Genomic DNA, 16,378 nt, shown 5'->3' with positions numbered 1-16,378 from the left:
TCCACATTGCATTTGAAAATTAGTTACTGTAATCCTGATTTCTTTCCCCCTCCGTGTTCACTGTCTGTAATACGAAACTCACGTTTAGCCACTAGAGGTTGCCAGTGAGACATGTTTTAAACGGAGACTATGTTTCATTTTTCAAGATTAAAAACCGGATCCGTGGTGTATATTGGCTCATTTGTTTGTTTGTGTCCTTCGACAATTTTAAAGTGATTAAACTTATTATTTTGTCTTCTCTTTTTATTCAAATAAAACATGACAAAAAGCCTGGCATTTCAAATAGGGGTGCAAAGACTTTTCATATCCAGTGTATCCAGTAAATAAATGACATGGCATTTTGTAAGATTTTATTGCAGTTTCACTTTTCATTATTTAGTAAAATGTACTCAAATGTAACAAAAGGCACAAGTATTCAAACAATTTATTTTAAATTAGTAATAATTTACTACTGTAATACAAACCGTGATAGCCTACACTAAATCTAACTAATCACTGTAAAGTGGTACATCAATCAATAATTTAATATGATAATTATAAGTTCTTAATGTAAATGAACTATTATTATACATTGAAATAACTGCGTAGGTTATGTTGAAATTCTTTAATATTGGTAGACTTGAGTGTTTAATCCTATAAATTCTAGAGAAGGTACGCAATGTCATATGTATGTATAAAACTAACTGTGTAGTTTGTTAAAATTCTTTAAAATACCAATATTGGGAGATCTGTGTTTAATCTTACCAGTTAAACAGAAGCTATACAATGATGTAATCGAACAAAATGTTTTCTTACAGAAATTCAAATACCATATCAGTACATATTTCAACAAAATTAATAACATAATGTCAATTGTGAGGTGAGTTTCCATTCCCTTTGCATCCCCTTTTTTGTAGGGCCTGTCCAAGAAAATGTTCAAGCATATTAAGTTTCTCATGTGCATGAAACAAAAGTAGCACGACTCAGTGAAATTTAGAAGTTTTGGAATTGGGAAACATTCTCTTCATTGAGGATGTGAATCCAGTAGAATAAGGAAGTTAGTGTTTGTGTGAATAAAAAACTAGTTGCATAAGTGTCACGAACATGATGAACATACATGCAATATAAAATAGCAACATTTTTCAATGTTGTCTCATCCATTTACTACACCACTCATTATGTTTGAGATGTTAATAACCTCAGAAAAAATATTGGTCATTCGGTAACAAATAAAGTCCACAAAAAAATAAAAAACGTCACGAGCTGATCATACTTGAAAAGGGGCATTCCAATTTCACAATGAATAATAGCAGCATGATTTATGAAGCTATTCTATTGTAGTATTGTGAATGTTTCTCCTGTTGGTGGAGCTCAGGTGCAAAATTCGGGTTTCAGGTTAAATCCTCCACCTCTTGAAGGCCATCACCAAACTGCAGCTGTAGCATAGCGTCACCACAAATGCAAATATCTGTGATGAAAAAACAAACAGATTGTGGAGAGAATATAACATGTTTGGGAAAGCTGGCACTCGCAAATATTTGAGGAGAATTTGAATCCAAACAGTAGACTGATGACCCCCCCATATATGCCATATAGTGTAACGTCACCTGTCTGCAGGATCCTCATTATTATTGTGCCAGTGGAGACACATTGTAGAGGGTTGAAGGTTAGAATATAAATATGCACAATTAGAAAGGTGTTTGAAAAAGACTATACTCACTGTGGCCACTACGTTAATATTGTACTGGTTGCCAGTCAGCAGAGTGAATACGTTTCCCCGAGGGTAGTGGATGCACATTACAGTTCCTGTGCTGTTTGGCAGTGGTGTGATGATGGCTCCTCCATTGGCTGCCGTTGTTGCCGCCTCCAGCACAAAGGCGGCAAAATAGAAAAGCAAAGCTAAAAAATGGTAAAAAACATCCTGAAAATTAGAAAAGGGGACATATTAGGATGGCACTCAGCACACAAAATAAACAAGTTAATTCTAAAAGTTTCATGTGTCAATAAATTCAACTAACTATAAAGTTTATATAAACATGCAGAAGTGTGTATAGTGTCGTCAATAATCCCACGCACTATAAACATAGCAAAATGAAGATGGCATCTTTAAAAGAAAAAAAAAACGGGAATGTATTGCATTACATAGGAAAACAAAAGAATGAAAGGGGGAGTTTGTGTTGAAGCGGTTGGGACAACAACAGTGAGGTCTTTGTTGTCTTCTGCTGTGAGCTCATCATCCATGTCGCTCATTGTTCTGATGAAAACAAACATAGCACGTTTGGCTTCTTTTGAATGATGCTTAGCACCTAGAGCAAGGCTGCAGGTCACACTTGACAGAAACTGCACTGGTTTCTGGGTTATGCCAAACAAGATTTGCTGGCCAGGCCATGTTAACATTAGTATTTTTTTACCCTGTGATTAGTTGTTCAGATCAAAACTGCTATAGCCAAGTCTGATGAGCAAAACATTTAAACGTCTATCTTCTATAGAGACAAAATGACAGCCGCTAACTCAATGGATACATGACTAGATGGCCACTTCAATGAGTAAACCAACGACAAAGTCAAACACAACCTACCGAAAAGTTCCAGTCAATACTTATGCGGTCAGCCAGGCCGGTGATGAGGAAAAGGAGGTAGGTGGAGGAGAGGAAAAAGCAAGTTACAGACACAAACATCACCCAGCCCTGCAGTAGAGGGACTGGCACGTTGGAGGAAGCTACCAGGATCCATACCAAGCCACCAAATAGCTGGAGATACAAGGCAAAGGAACACATTATTAGTCAGCATTTCAAAATACACCCATTGAGAGAGATAGCAAAAATAAACGGTATTTTAATATAGCCACTACCGGTTTGGCAATTGGAAACTAGCACTATCAGAATCAGAATCAGAATCAGAAAACCTTTATTGTCATTCTACATAGTACAAGAAAATACCTCAGAACCAGAAATGCAACTAAGGGTGACATAGGACACGGTTTACTAGCTGGTCATCACAACATGGAGAAATTCAATTAATCAAATAATCAAAAATAATAAACCATTCAGTATACATTGCTTATTATACTGAACATGTGTTAGTTGCAATAAACCCTATACAAAAGGTTAATCGTTTTCTTAATTTTAACTTAGTTACTCTAGCATGACTGCAAAGAAGTGCTCAAATTGTTTTTATAATTGTATAACAAATTCAGATTCAACAATATTTGACTGGAATATCACAATCACAACATTGCAATTAAAGAATACATATATCAATATATCAAATACAGTTCAAATATGACAGAAAGGGTTAAAATAACCAAAAGCTCAGAGGTGTCAAGGACCGTGAGATCACCTTGCAAGTTCTAAAGGTTGTCAGGAGAGACCATGAGGTTGCAACAAGTTTACTATGCTGCAATGCAAAACAACCACAGGAGTGATCTCATGAGTTCAGGATCAACACTTACTATTTCTAAGCAGATAAGCGCCCCAGAGTAAGTCCTCAACACTTCCAGTCCCAAAGGTAACGAAATTGTGGGCGCTGAGAAGGTGGTGGCAGCTGGATTGGTGGCTGGCTCCGACATCTCTCTGTCCGCCTCTCTCGCTCTCTCACCCCTGAGGTAACAGGGAAGCCACTGGCACAAAAGACAGGCGACTCGGGCGAAATTCCTCCGGTGTCATGTGTCTCTCCAACAGAACAGGTCGGACAGGTGCACCGGCCACTCCTTTGGAACCGTGATGCTGCGTTCATAGACATCGGGATTCACGGACATCTCCACATCCAAATAGCCTGCGCGAAAAATTGTCATTTTCATGAGGACTGATTTCAATTACAGTATATCAACTGTATTTACATAACTAAAAAGGCTGCAAGTGTATGTAAATGGTATTGAAAGATCATAATCCAAATTATAATTGATAGTTTCTGAAGGCAACCAGGCTGTATACCAGAAAGTACTTCAAAAATGTATAAATATTATTATTAAAAATCTATTAAGGTAGGAAATTACATTAAAATAACAATAAAATTATAATGAAATTACAAAATTAATTAAAATGCATTGTACTGCTTCCTCATATTTCCATATGTGTGAAGATATGGAGAAACACTATCAAATAAAAATGCTCATCCTATTTTCATCCTCTCGAAATTATATATATATTTCATATAATTATACAAACGACTATGTAGAGAACCACCAATAAATCTAATTCCTATTCCCTTTCAACATGAGTTCATGGAGTGTATTGTTTTTGGACTTCAATTCCATTTTATATTGATGACGGCATTCAACGATGCTTTGTTTGTGTGGTCTTACTTTTAAATTAATGTGTTCAATTAAAACATCATAATATCTTTTGCATGGAGTTGTGGTTCTTCCAATCACATCTGAAGGCAACAAGTCTGCAATTAATCATTGAAACACTGACTCACTGTATTCCTTTTTGTAAGAAGGAAGATAACGATGAACCAAGTCATTCATTGATTACTCATAAGTGACCAAGAGAAGAGAAGAAACTGAATGAAGGGACAATGGTGTGTATGCTGGTTAACTAAATGCAGGACCATATAAGTCAAACAAATTAAACCTGACAATAGAGAACGAACGAGAAAGACTGCCATGCTGCAGTTAATATTTAGCTAGGATATGGAATACAAGTACCAATATTGACATAACCTCCGAAAGGGCATTCCAGCCCAGGGGAGGAGGAGTGGTGACCAGTTCCAGTGAATCAAGAGGCGTTGTGAAGGTCTACCATTCCATGTTTTTTAAGAGCCAAACATGACTTTCTCCAAGACTATCTATCCTTTCCTAAAAACTACGTGGCATCAAAAAAGAGATAGTACAGTGTTGGTATTTTGTTTTTCTTTATTAGCACAGTGGTTGGCTTTGTTATACGCTCGTATGACAGGGAAGCATGTTCAAATGTAAGTGAAAAAATTGATTGTACGTTAAATTATGATAGTCATTCATCCTCACAAATCCAAGAGAGTTCAGTGCTGCAGGGTAAGTCGTTCCATCCACGCCCTGAACGTGACAACTCCGCACAGTCCTCGGAACCGGAATCATCATTCGGCTCCCCTTTTTGCCAAAATCCATCAAAGTTCAGTTCTTCTCCATTCACCCACTTCCACTTGCCCTCATGCGCCAAGTCAGACAGACCGATCCACACTCGATCATAATATGTAACAATAAAATCCTGCTCTTCTTTTGAGGTGACAATGGCCAGGTCACCTCCTCGGTCTTGACATTCTTTTCTGCTCGATCTCCATGAATTGCTCTCTCTGTCCCCCGAGATGAAATAGCATTTCTCCTTGAATTTAACCCAATTTGTTGGGCACCGTTTTTCTATAAGAAGAACAAACATTATAATATTTTAATGCAACGCAGTAATTAATACATTAATAGTGAATATAATTTATGAGAAAAAAAATGCAGCAAAATTTCTTAATTTAGATATCTATCGACAGAGAGAGAGAGAGAGAGAGAGAGAGAGAGAGAGAGCGAGAGAGAGAGAGAAAGAGAGAGAGAGAGAGCGGGGTGGATGGATGGATGGATGGATGGATGGATGGATGGATGGATGGATGGATGGATGGATGGATGGATGGATGGATGGATGGATGGATGGATGGATGGATGGATGGATGGACGGACAGACTGATGGAAGGATGGACAGATGGACGGACGGGTGTATGGATGGATGGATGGATGGATGGATGGATGGATGGATGGATGGATGGATGGATGGATGGATGGATGGATGGATGGATGGATGGATGGATGGATGGATGGATGGATGGATGGATGGATGGATGGATGGATGGATGGATGGACGGACGGACTGACGGAAGGATGGACAGATGGACGGACAGGTGTATGGATGGATGGATAAATATATTTTCTCTTTCTGTTTTATTTCAATGGAGAGTGAAGTGAAAGTGTTTCTTATCTTCATGTGATCTTTATCTTGCCCATCTAACTGTGCTTATCGGGAATCTCAAAGAAGGAAAGATGTGTGTTTACAATCAGGTTCCAACTTGTTTGTTGTGTGTGCGCAGTACTTGCCTGTTCTGTCTTTATTCAACGCATGAGCCTCCTCCTTAAAGCCGTCTCGACTTGCAACTACTTTGCTGAATCGGCTCTGCAGCACCTCCAGCTCGTTGGTCAGGTTGCTGGACACTGATTTTAGTTGGTCTCGCTCAACTGTGAGGTTGTCCCGCTGTGCCCTGAGGCCATCTCGTTCTGTTTGAAGGGTATCTTTCTCATTTTTGAGGGCATCTCTCTCACGTTTGAGAGCTTCTTGTTCTTTTTGGAGGATGTCTTTCTCATTCTTGAGGTTGTCTCGCTCATTTTTGAGAACCTCTTGCTCCTTGTGGAGAAAGCTTTTATCATTCCTGAGAGTATCACGCTCACTTTTGAGAACTTCATGCCCAATTCGAAGGGAGTCTCGTTCATGTTCAAGTGTCTCTTTCTCATTCTTTAGGGTGTCCACCTCATGCTTGAGGTTTTCTTCTACAGTTTTGAGGACGTCATGGTTAACTTTGAAGGTGTCTCGCTCATTTTTGAGGATCTCCTGCTCATTATGGAGTGTGTCTAGCTCAGTCCTGATAGTTCCTCGTTCAGTTTTGAGGGTGTCGCGTTCATTGTGGAGGGCGTTTCGCTCGCGTTCTAGCACGTCTCGTTGGTTCTGAAGGGCGTCTCGCTGATTTTGAAGGCGGTCTCGTTCCCCCTCGACCGTGCCCTTCTCTTTGGTCAGAGAGCAGATCTTAGTCTCTAATTGCTTATTGCTTTCTGACAAGGTGTTGTATCTGCCTTGCAACTGGAAATATTGTGAAGTCACATTTTGACAGGTGGTGAGTGCGATGGGCGGATGTTCAGCGTCTGTCAGAGGGCTCGGTCTGATGTCTGCAATAAAATGAGCACATAGTAATAGCAAGTGTTGGTGTACTACTATACAGCAGTGACATAAGTGCAATGATGTTGGGACTTGTAATCATGTCCAGACATGTACTCACATTGGCCCACCATGGCTATGATAACAACTAGCAGGAGAAGATAGAGCAACCCCAAACACACTGCAACAGCTCCAATCCACCATGCTGAGTCACAAATAAGAAATACAGATTGGTGTTTGCTCATTTTTAAAATGTATAAATTTAAATTGTTCTTACCTGGTTTAGAAAATCTCCCTCCGTGATTTGATTTGGATTCCATTAATTCCCACCCATCTCCCGTAAGCACCCCCAAGTTTCGGTTAAATGTCACAGACATGTGTCCGATTTGTATTGATGCTTTCTTGGTTGTTGCCCCACCAAGTGTCGAAATAAACAGTCCTTGCCAAGGCTCACGCATCTGCTGAATCAGGGAAAAAAATGAATGGCCACACCTTTTGTTGAATTTAAAGGAGCCATCTGGGGGAATAAGTTTGATAAGTTTCTTTAGCATTTGAGTCTTAATTTATTATCATTCATACGTATTATGCAACTCCCAATATGTCATCTGTTGTTTTTAGGAACTCATGTAAACTATCTGTACTTTTATCTAGAATGAGTAACTTGTAAAACTTTTGTTTTTTGTCTCTCATTATCAGTAGAAGGCGGTCTGAATCTTTAAGATTTCAGGACAGTCAGCAAATTCCACACTTGTGCTTTGCGAAAACAGGAAGTCAGGAAAATTTGCAAGAGCACAATTAGTCATGTGCATGGATTTAAGGTCTTTGCTTGACTCTTAAATGCCAGTCTTTGTGTCACTGTAGGGCGCCATGGCTCAGGTGGTTGAGTGTTTGTCTATCAACCAGCAGGTTGTCGGTTTGGTTAAAGAAATACTTCCTACTAAGATCAACCAGCTTTTAATTTTCTATCCCAAAAAAAAAAAAAAAAAAAAAGAGAATGCATACTTGCAGCGCAAAACAAAAAATGCACACACACTCTGAAGGAGTTCTATTTTGAAGAAGAAAAATGAAAATACCAAACTGGGGACATACTTGATATGCCCTCTAACAAACAAAATATATTCAAACTGAAACAAAATAACCTTGAGCACAGAGGACTGTTGATATTTGAACACTTCCTACTAATGAATACAAATCTCTTGTATTTTGTCTACCATAGAGGCTGGCGCCTGTGCTGCTGATGCGTGCAAATGTTGTTGCAAAACTTCTTAAACACCAATACTGAAATGCATAAACACTATTGCAAAATGTTGAATTGCTAAGCGTGTACATAAATACATAAATGAGAGAAAGTTGCAGTCTTGAGGTGAAATGAAGTTGTAATAAGTGTGTCGGACTTGCCGAAAACTAAATCAAAATCTGTTCAATGACTTAAGATACTGAGTAAATAGTCCCTCCACTTCCTCTTCCTCCTTCTCCTCTTATCCTGCTTTTTGGAAACTCACAGATGAAAAACATGGCCATGTCACACATAACATGACTCCACGTCCCTGTGCTGAGCAGCTCTACGCAGGTCGCATTGTGGTTGGTTGAAGTGAGTGCCTCATCTTGACTCCATGCACTAAAGTCCTTGAGTGGGTTGGAATCTGCAGCTTGGGAACTGTTTCTTCCATCATGCTGAAGAATAAATGTGAAAAACACAGTGAGTGTCTTTGCATACCCTAGTGGCCAAATTTGCTCAGTATATTGGACTTTTTCAACAAAATTATTATTAACCTGCATGCAGTGGCTATTTTTAGCATTCATTAAACTTGGATTTACTGAAACCAGAAAATGTATGTACATACAATAAGCGGGTCAGTGTTATTAAGCTGCATGCCGATGTACACCCTCGTGAGTCCAGCCTGACTGACATAATCAGCGATGAGACGGTTACTATTGCTATTGTTGGGCATGGCCAGGATACCGCCTCTCAGTTTGCAGTTCATTGAGGCCTCCTTGAACCTTTTGGCCTCCTTCACCAGCAAGTAGTAGTGCTCATCACTTTCGGTCAGGCCCAACATGACTGGAAAAGAGATTTTTTTTATTGCATTAGAAAACAGTATATACGATCTTTAAATGAAAAACTCACTATTCTTGACAAACTTGACTGTGTTCCTCAGTTTGCCCAAATTGACATCCATCTGTCCAACCACCCTCCTGTACCTTCCACAGTCGCATGTAGTGCCTGCAAAAACAAAATTTTTATGCAGAATCATCGCACTTTACTGCTGAAGATTTTGCTAAAACACATTAAAATTAATGAGAGTGTAATTTCAACACAAATGCATGAAGATAAATCCTGTAAGCTGTTTGAAACAGTTTCATAGCGCCATGAGGTTCCAGGGCCCTACCTGGTTTCCCTTTCAAACCCAAGGGTCCATCCAATCCTGCATCTCCTTTGTCCCCTACAGAGGAACACATGGTGCTTATTTTTCTGGCCAGGGCATTTCTAGCACTAGGCGTGATTTAAAACAAAGCCAGCGTACAAAAAGTGTATATTCTCCAATTAAAAATGAATTCAATTCAACAGTCAGTTGACAATGACACAATATTTTGGCAATTATATGATCTCTGAAATACAGTACATAATAAAATTTGCTAATCCACCACAAAATGGATTTATCAGATATATTCTTGTACTGACAAAATATTATCAATAGATGGCGACATCATACAAATGTGTAGAATTTTAGAATTTCATTAGTGAAGTCAACAGTGTTTCTATGATATTGAAGTCTTCCATGAAATTTCTGGGTTTTGGCAATATGGGAGGAAGAACTTGCAAGAGGAGGGAGAACATGCAAACCCTCAACCTCAGAACCATGAGGCAGACGACCCAATAGCTACATCACTAATAAAATGAACATATTGTTACATTAAATATGATATATTGTGGAAAACTGCTGATAGTGAAAAAAAAAAAGTTGTATTGTATGACAGCAGGTAGATCTTATGGTGTCCCTTCTGTTATCTAGTGGAAGAACATTTAATTCTCCTGCCTGTCACTTAATGTCACCGACGTATATATGAACACAGACACACTGTTTGTAGTAAATAAGTCATCCTTTTGGGGCATATAAAATGAAATTGGATAATTTCTTGAAGTACACACAATGATGTCTCTCCTTGGTTCACTAGTATGCTGCAGCACACTGGCTGAAAAGTGTAGTATGATATTAGATACCGCACAAAGGCTGATTGGGATATAATTATTGATCATTCAGGTATTTTCTTGAAGGGGAATTTTATTAAGACCCATACTTTAAATAACACAATAAACAAGTCTACTTTGTTAATGTTCAATATTCTAATAATTTTCTCAATGTCTCACCTTGGTCTCCACTGGGTCCCATCTTTCCCATGTGACCAACGTCCCCCTTAAGCCCCACTTCTCCCGAAGCTCCTGGAAGTACAGAAAAAAGAAAGAGAGAAGAGCAGAGGTATTTTGGACATCTTATATGAACTAAAACAGTATGCAGAACATAATTGATTCATTTTATATGTTCCTGGAAATAATAATAATAATAAGTCAAGGTAATATTTATTTGTTGTTGGACTGCCATTAGAGTGATTCTCTTTGTTGGTTAGGTTTAATTAGAGTACATAAAAGTTATTTAATGGAGTATGTAATTATCAACGTCAACACACACAAAAAAACTATCTGAGTCAAACTTGATTATGTTCTGCAAGGGAAATTTCTTGTCTTTTTTTTAAACAAAACCCACAGCTTAAGACTATTTCAAGGCTTAAAGTGTGTGCGTAAGTAAAGTACAGCCAAACCATGGCCTTCTGCTGTGATTATTTCCTCAGGAAACTATTTCACTGGAAATGAATGATATTTGAAATAGAAAGTGACACATTGGAGAGGGCTGTTGCTATGAGAGCAAAGTGGCACACACACATTCACAAGTTTATTTGCTTCTTGGTGGTGTCTAAGAAGTGCTAATGAAATTTATGTGCTCTCAGTGCAAAATATTTGTCAAAATTAAATACAAGTACTATATGAGTATTTAAAAGGACCTTTCTAACAAAAACAATATATTTCTAACTGCACATTACAATGAAGCACGGAGAGCAAAGATTCCAATTGTTCTCTGCTTTTTATAAAAACTGGAGGTGTTGCTTTGCCTTCCCTGTGTTTAGAGTTGAAGAACTAGCCAGTTAAACCGTTCATCCATCTTTCAGATAACACTTGTTCCTATCACTGCTGTTGCTTTTTATAATGGCCAAACCGTCCAACTGGCTTAACGTCTGGATTCCCCATGCAGCTGCTGGAAGGTGGAAGGCCTCATTTTGTATTATGAAGACACATTTGAAATCACCTAGAGCATGTCAGATATGTTCACAAAGATGGTAAAGCAGCTTTTCAAACTGCGACGACCATCCTGAGCTGAACCCTTTATTGTATTCAGTTGTGAAGTTGTGTGTTTGTTGACATTAATAATCCAAGAGCAACGCATTGTTTTTGTTTCCACGGCATTAACTGCTCTTTAGTCCCTCTTAACATTCCAAAATTAAGCCACGCTTTCCTGTAAAATCTCCTAAATTAAAAAGGGGAAATTATGCGTCATCTGTTGAGCTCTTGACATACTGCAGCAGAGATGTTGGAGGCTGTAATGGTGCGACAGTTAGTAAGTGAACACACAGAAACCATAATGGCTCATGGCTACGCTGCTCTGAAGTCACTCCAAATGTTTACATTTAGTACTTACATTTATGAGGTTACTCAATGAAGATTTGTGGAGAATAACAACCGGGCAGCCATTGTGTGTGGGCATGTGTGTCTATTGGGATTTTACGATTCACCACAATCAGTTCCATACGTTCTAATTGTACCATGAAGTGGACTTGTAGCTTTCATTCAACACGATTTTTCAATATGCAGAGCAATAGTTGTAGAAATAGATGTTGGCATCAAGATGAATCATTGAAATGAGAAAAGTAATTAGGTCGTGCTACCTAGATGTCCTGGTGGTCCATTCTTCCCCATTCTGCCCTCATCTCCTTCATGTCCAATCTCACCTTGGTCTCCTGCATAGACAGAAAGACGGTAAAGATGCACAAGAGTTTCAAAACAGTTTCAATTATATATCTTTATCAAAATCAATGGGCCATGAAGTCCACAATTGAGGGATGTGATTGTGTTCTAATGTGTGGTTAATGTTTTGCGGATGTGTTTTTGACTCTGCATGCTAATAAAAACACAGGCGAGGGCCTATTTCTTTTTTAATAGCAAAGCTTCCATTGAACTATTAATTATGACATCATTTTTGGGAGTCAAAACAAAAATGAGGTGTACAAGAGAGGTTTTGGCTACATGAGATGTCTGACGTAGCGGCCAGGGACACTTTGTAACCTAGGTGCCAGGCAAAGGCTGGAAAGCAACAAACATCTTTGAACTGGGGCATATTTAGACACCCACTTTTAAAAGCCTTATTGTCTTCATTAGTTTAGAATTGTTTTCTTTCTTTTACTCAAACGATAATTGGTGTGGCTATTTCTTACTGTACCATCATCAATTTATAATTGAGTATGCAACCTCCAAAGGTGAACACAATTGACGTCGGTTGACTTTAAAGTGGTTGTCATTTCTAGTTCTTAGGAGAAACACGGTTAAGTGAATTAGTTCCTTCCAGACTCAAATGGCACAATAAAAAAATTAAAAAAATTAAAATAAAAACTGTGTTGCATCAAGGTGAGTGGAGGCTTCATATATGTAGCCATAATATTTATGGGTGATATTATAAAATTAATCAAATCAAGTTAGCGTTGAGTCATTTTAGGATTGTGGGACATTTGTTTTGTCCCTGACAAAATGTTTTATCACACACATCCTGGTCAAAAAACAGGACGCTGACGTCTATGTAAAAGTGTGAGGCAATATGAACCCTGTAAAAGAAGCTGTGATGGAGAAAACTGACAAAGTGTGGTTGCTGTGTAATTCGCAGCAAACCCAGAACCACACTATAGAATACACAAACATGGTTCAGGTCATTGTCATGTGATGAATTCTACAGTCATTTGAATCCGAGACTTGTGCAAATAATCAGTTCAGTTTAGTGGCAGCTGTTTAAACGCATACAATTCCACTGGGACCTTCTCAGTGGCACCACACATACAAACAGGTCTTGACTTCCTCACTCTCTCCACGTCATCTCACATTATGTTAGTGTCCTCTTGGCCCAAAAGTGGGGAAAGAAAAATGCTGCTTAACTTTGCCTGGTGTGTGTTTTATTGGCTCTGTCTGAATCAGCAGGGGAATAAGCTACTGGATGTTGTAAAATGGAAAGGCATTCCCTCCTAAAAAAATCTGTGGGGTAGCAGTCAGCTCGTTGTTAAACAACAGGACATTACATGCTGGGTACCTTTACCAACAACTCTATAAAGACCTTGAAAATTATTCTTGGTGTTTCCTAAGAATTTTCCATTCGCTCTTTCGTTTGACCACATACTGACATTAACAAAACAACCAATTTACAAGAGACAAGTCAACTTGTTAACAGTCTGGAATGGAAAAGTATTTGCATTCCTGAGTCCTAGTTTATAGAGGCACTTACGCATAATAACGGAAGTAAATACATATTACTTTAACCCTTTTGTTGCAGCAAAACAAAGCAGACATTAACAACATACATGTGTTTACCTTTAGCTCCAGGTATGAGGGCGTTGCTGCAGACTTGGGGAGATGCGGAAACATAGGAGATAGCCGCCGTAACACAAAATAAGAATAACCCACTTGCCATCATGTACCAAAGGAAATGATTGAAAATTGTATGAGGATAACGCTTCCTTGGTGCTAATGAGTGCCTACTGAGATTTGTTAGAAAAGAACAGTACGTCAGTGCAGCACTAATGAGCACATAACTTTAAGTCAGATAACACACACACACATGCTCATGTTTACATAGAGTTATCAGCTCCTTGTCATGCTATCAAACAACACATACCAGTCTGGTATTCTTCTATGTTTAAGTCACAATAATTAACATGGAGCTTAACCAGAATCATCACAAGCCACTCACTGTGTACGCAATACATGACTTCAATATACTACAATAGGGGCCACCAATATGGTACATTCCGAGGATCTCATGAGTAGTCTGTTTTAAAAATACCTCACCGTTGGCGAGACAATATTTTCTAGGGAATGCTGTGAACGTGCTCATTTGAAAATATAGAAGCATGAACAATTTTGTTATTCATGCCCGACATCGTCCTCCCTGTAAATCAATCTTTGTTGCACATATTGAGTTCAACAACGCAGAGGAAAAAAAACACAAAAAAAATATTTAGTTGAACCAATCAGAGGATGGAAAAATGCTGACACCACTGCAAGACATCTTGAAGGTGCAAAGTGGTGAAACTGCTGAACAAAAAAATGGTTATTTTCAGAATGATAGTAATAAAAATGTCATGGATCAGCTCTAAAATTGAATTCCTTCTTTGACCGTGCCACACCCATCCACATAGTTTAGTGGAAATTGGTTCCATATTTTCTTGCTGTATGTTTGCCATCTCCTGCACTGATATTGAAACTGACCCAAGGATGACTTGGTCTTGTGTTTTTCTTTTCATATCAGCACTGAATATCATTAGATCAAAAAGCTTTTTTGAGCCTCGAACCCATGCCATTGTGTTTGACAGACCAGCAAGACATGATAGACACAAAAACTATGCATGAACAAACGCTGGTTTCTAAGTATGTGACCATGCCATGATTAGAGGAGTTGGTGGGATAGAAGAAGAAAAACAGAGAAAAAGATAAAAAGGGAGTTCATGTGCAAAAAAAAAAAGAAAAGAGGCCTAATTACGGAAGAAGACACTGGGAGGGCAGAGAGAGGAAAAGTTAGGGAAGATATTGTGGTTTGTGCAACATGTTTTTGGCCCTGAGTCCAGGAAGAAGCCTGATTCTAGATTTTTTCCCCCTGAGATGACTTTTACTCCATTTTTGTGGCATTATAAGAAGCACTCAAGTGCCGTAGTCTCTGAGGTCCGACAAACGCTTGACAATATCAAAAGAGTACTAATCAGAAAGAAAACAAATTCATCATTGTCAATTGCTTCCTTTGGGATTGGCTTTGGAATTTGAACTGGAGCTCATTGTTTCAGAGCCTTTGCTATGCTTGGCATTTGTTAGCGTTATTTATATTTGCAAGCACATTGTCACGTCAACAGAGGCAGAGATCATTCAGACAAAATATCCACTAGTCTCCCTTCAGACCTGCAGGGGGCAGAGGAAAAAAACCAACCACAATTCATCAAACTTCCTGTCAGATGCCAGGGATGGGCATATTGCCTAAAGACCTAAGGGAAAGCCTGTAAGTGAATGGAAAAAAAAATAATCAGAGAAAGCAAAGAAAAGGAACCCTAAGAGACCCCTCAGATGGTCACACGCAACTGGTAGGAAATGGACTTGTGTGCTCTAGTTCTAAGTTTGCTTAATGCTTGGTTTGTTTGAAATGTTTGGTCTGTTCTACAAACTGTGTTTATCTTAACTTTGAGTGGCTCAATCAATTTGTAGTTACTTATACTTCATATTTTCCTACTATAGGTACGCAATTACTGAATTTAGTTCAATTTACAATAATGCAATGTTTGCTTTGTTTAATGTTATCAACCTAATCTCCCTCTAATTAATTGTACAATGAACTGCAAAGAGAAAAGAGGAAGATCTGAGTTCTTGCGTTCTAAGGACCAAGGCCCTTTTTCAAGTTTCAAGAACAGGGCAAAATCAGGACAACTTGACACACATGAAAACAAGATAGGCCAAATACACTTAGATGGCTTAGGAAATGCCAAAACATCTTTTGTTTGCAGTCATGACCTAATTTAACTCTTGAGAGAAAATGATTCAGACTTATAACAGTGATGGAGTCAGTCATTCATAACTTTTTTGATCCTAATACTCATGTTTGTTTCCTTTGCTCAATCCTGAACCTTATTTCATGTCTTCCACAGACAATAGCAAGAAAACAAGTCAGGCTTCATGCTTGTGATATCACTGATAGAGCAAGACCAAAGTTTCTTTTGGCATTAAGTCATGTTTGTTCAAAACTTCGAAGACTTCAGGATATAGTTTCTGCTGAGGAATTTATGGATTTCAAAATCTGTGTATTTTGGTTCAGCAGCTCTTTTATGGTCCTGGCTTTTAATGTTGCTGACAATAGCTGGCTTGGTTGGGGAGACATGCTGTGAAGAACAACTAAAGCCAACAGCATGCTTTCTTATAAACTCTTACAAGAGGCCATGCTTAACCCTTTAACAGATGACATTGCTGACCTTTTGTGCATCAACTTTAACGTTGGGTTCATTGTCGACACTAAATTGTCCATTGATGTGAGTGTGAATGCTTCTTTGCCTACATGTGCTCTGGGTTGACTGGCAATTCGTCCAGGTTGTACTCTGCCTCTTGCCCAAAATCACTGGAAATAGTTTCCAGCTTACCCGTGACCCCAATGAGGATACTTTTTATTGAGAATC

The 16,378-nt window shown here is 38.6% G+C and overlaps 2 protein-coding genes across 3 annotated transcripts; both read right to left on the bottom strand.

Annotated features, from left to right (window-relative positions):
• Positions 1-336: 336 nt before the first annotated feature.
• Positions 337-3,625, bottom strand: mal2 (mal, T cell differentiation protein 2). The gene is made up of 4 exons (XM_049730238.2): positions 3,430-3,625; positions 2,558-2,728; positions 1,700-1,900; positions 337-1,447 (listed from the first exon to the last, which is right to left on the bottom strand). Exons 1-4 carry the CDS (start codon positions 3,544-3,546, stop codon positions 1,376-1,378), a joined length of 561 nt encoding a protein of 186 aa, XP_049586195.1. The 5' UTR covers positions 3,547-3,625; the 3' UTR covers positions 337-1,375.
• A 1,190-nt stretch (positions 3,626-4,815) lies between these two features.
• Positions 4,816-13,763, bottom strand: colec10 (collectin sub-family member 10 (C-type lectin)). 2 transcript variants are annotated; one of them, XM_049730230.2, is made up of 8 exons: positions 13,542-13,763; positions 11,858-11,929; positions 10,230-10,301; positions 9,250-9,303; positions 8,988-9,083; positions 8,704-8,921; positions 7,137-8,533; positions 6,981-7,064 (listed from the first exon to the last, which is right to left on the bottom strand). In XM_049730230.2, the coding sequence occupies exons 1-7, from the start codon at positions 13,642-13,644 to the stop codon at positions 8,288-8,290; spliced, it is 861 nt and encodes a 286-aa protein (XP_049586187.1). In that variant the 5' UTR covers positions 13,645-13,763; the 3' UTR covers positions 6,981-7,064; positions 7,137-8,287. The 2 variants fall into 2 exon arrangements, with proteins under 2 accessions (XP_049586186.1, XP_049586187.1); XM_049730229.1 differs by lacking the exons at positions 8,704-8,921; positions 8,988-9,083; positions 9,250-9,303; ... (1 more) ...; positions 11,858-11,929; positions 13,542-13,763 and adding exons at positions 4,816-5,313; positions 6,031-6,870 and having other exon boundaries at positions 7,137-7,381.
• Between the last annotated feature and the right edge of the window lie 2,615 nt (positions 13,764-16,378).

This window comes from Syngnathus scovelli, chromosome 9 (assembly GCF_024217435.2).
Source record: "Syngnathus scovelli strain Florida chromosome 9, RoL_Ssco_1.2, whole genome shotgun sequence".
Taxonomy (NCBI): Eukaryota; Metazoa; Chordata; class Actinopteri; order Syngnathiformes; family Syngnathidae; genus Syngnathus; species Syngnathus scovelli.
Note: the sequence above shows the minus strand (reverse complement) of the source record. Positions and strands in the feature narration are given on the sequence as shown.

Excerpts from the sequence above, each read along its gene's own strand:
- mal2 (XM_049730238.2), bottom strand. The coding sequence starts at position 3,546 with ATGTCGGAGCCAGCCACCAATCCAGCTGCCACCACCTTCTCAGCGCCC. Across the intron at positions 2,729-3,429 it reads CGCTTATCTGCTTAGAAATA|CTATTTGGTGGCTTGGTATG; the intron begins GTAAGTGTTGAT and ends TTGTATCTCCAG. Across the intron at positions 1,901-2,557 it reads GTATTGACTGGAACTTTTCG|GATGTTTTTTACCATTTTTT; the intron begins GTAGGTTGTGTT and ends TCTAATTTTCAG.
- colec10 (XM_049730229.1), bottom strand. The coding sequence starts at position 7,317 with ATGCGTGAGCCTTGGCAAGGACTGTTTATTTCGACACTTGGTGGGGCA. Across the intron at positions 6,871-6,980 it reads CATAGCCATGGTGGGCCAAT|ACATCAGACCGAGCCCTCTG; the intron begins GTGAGTACATGT and ends ATTTTATTGCAG. Across the intron at positions 5,314-6,030 it reads GTTGAATAAAGACAGAACAG|AAAAACGGTGCCCAACAAAT; the intron begins GCAAGTACTGCG and ends TTCTTCTTATAG.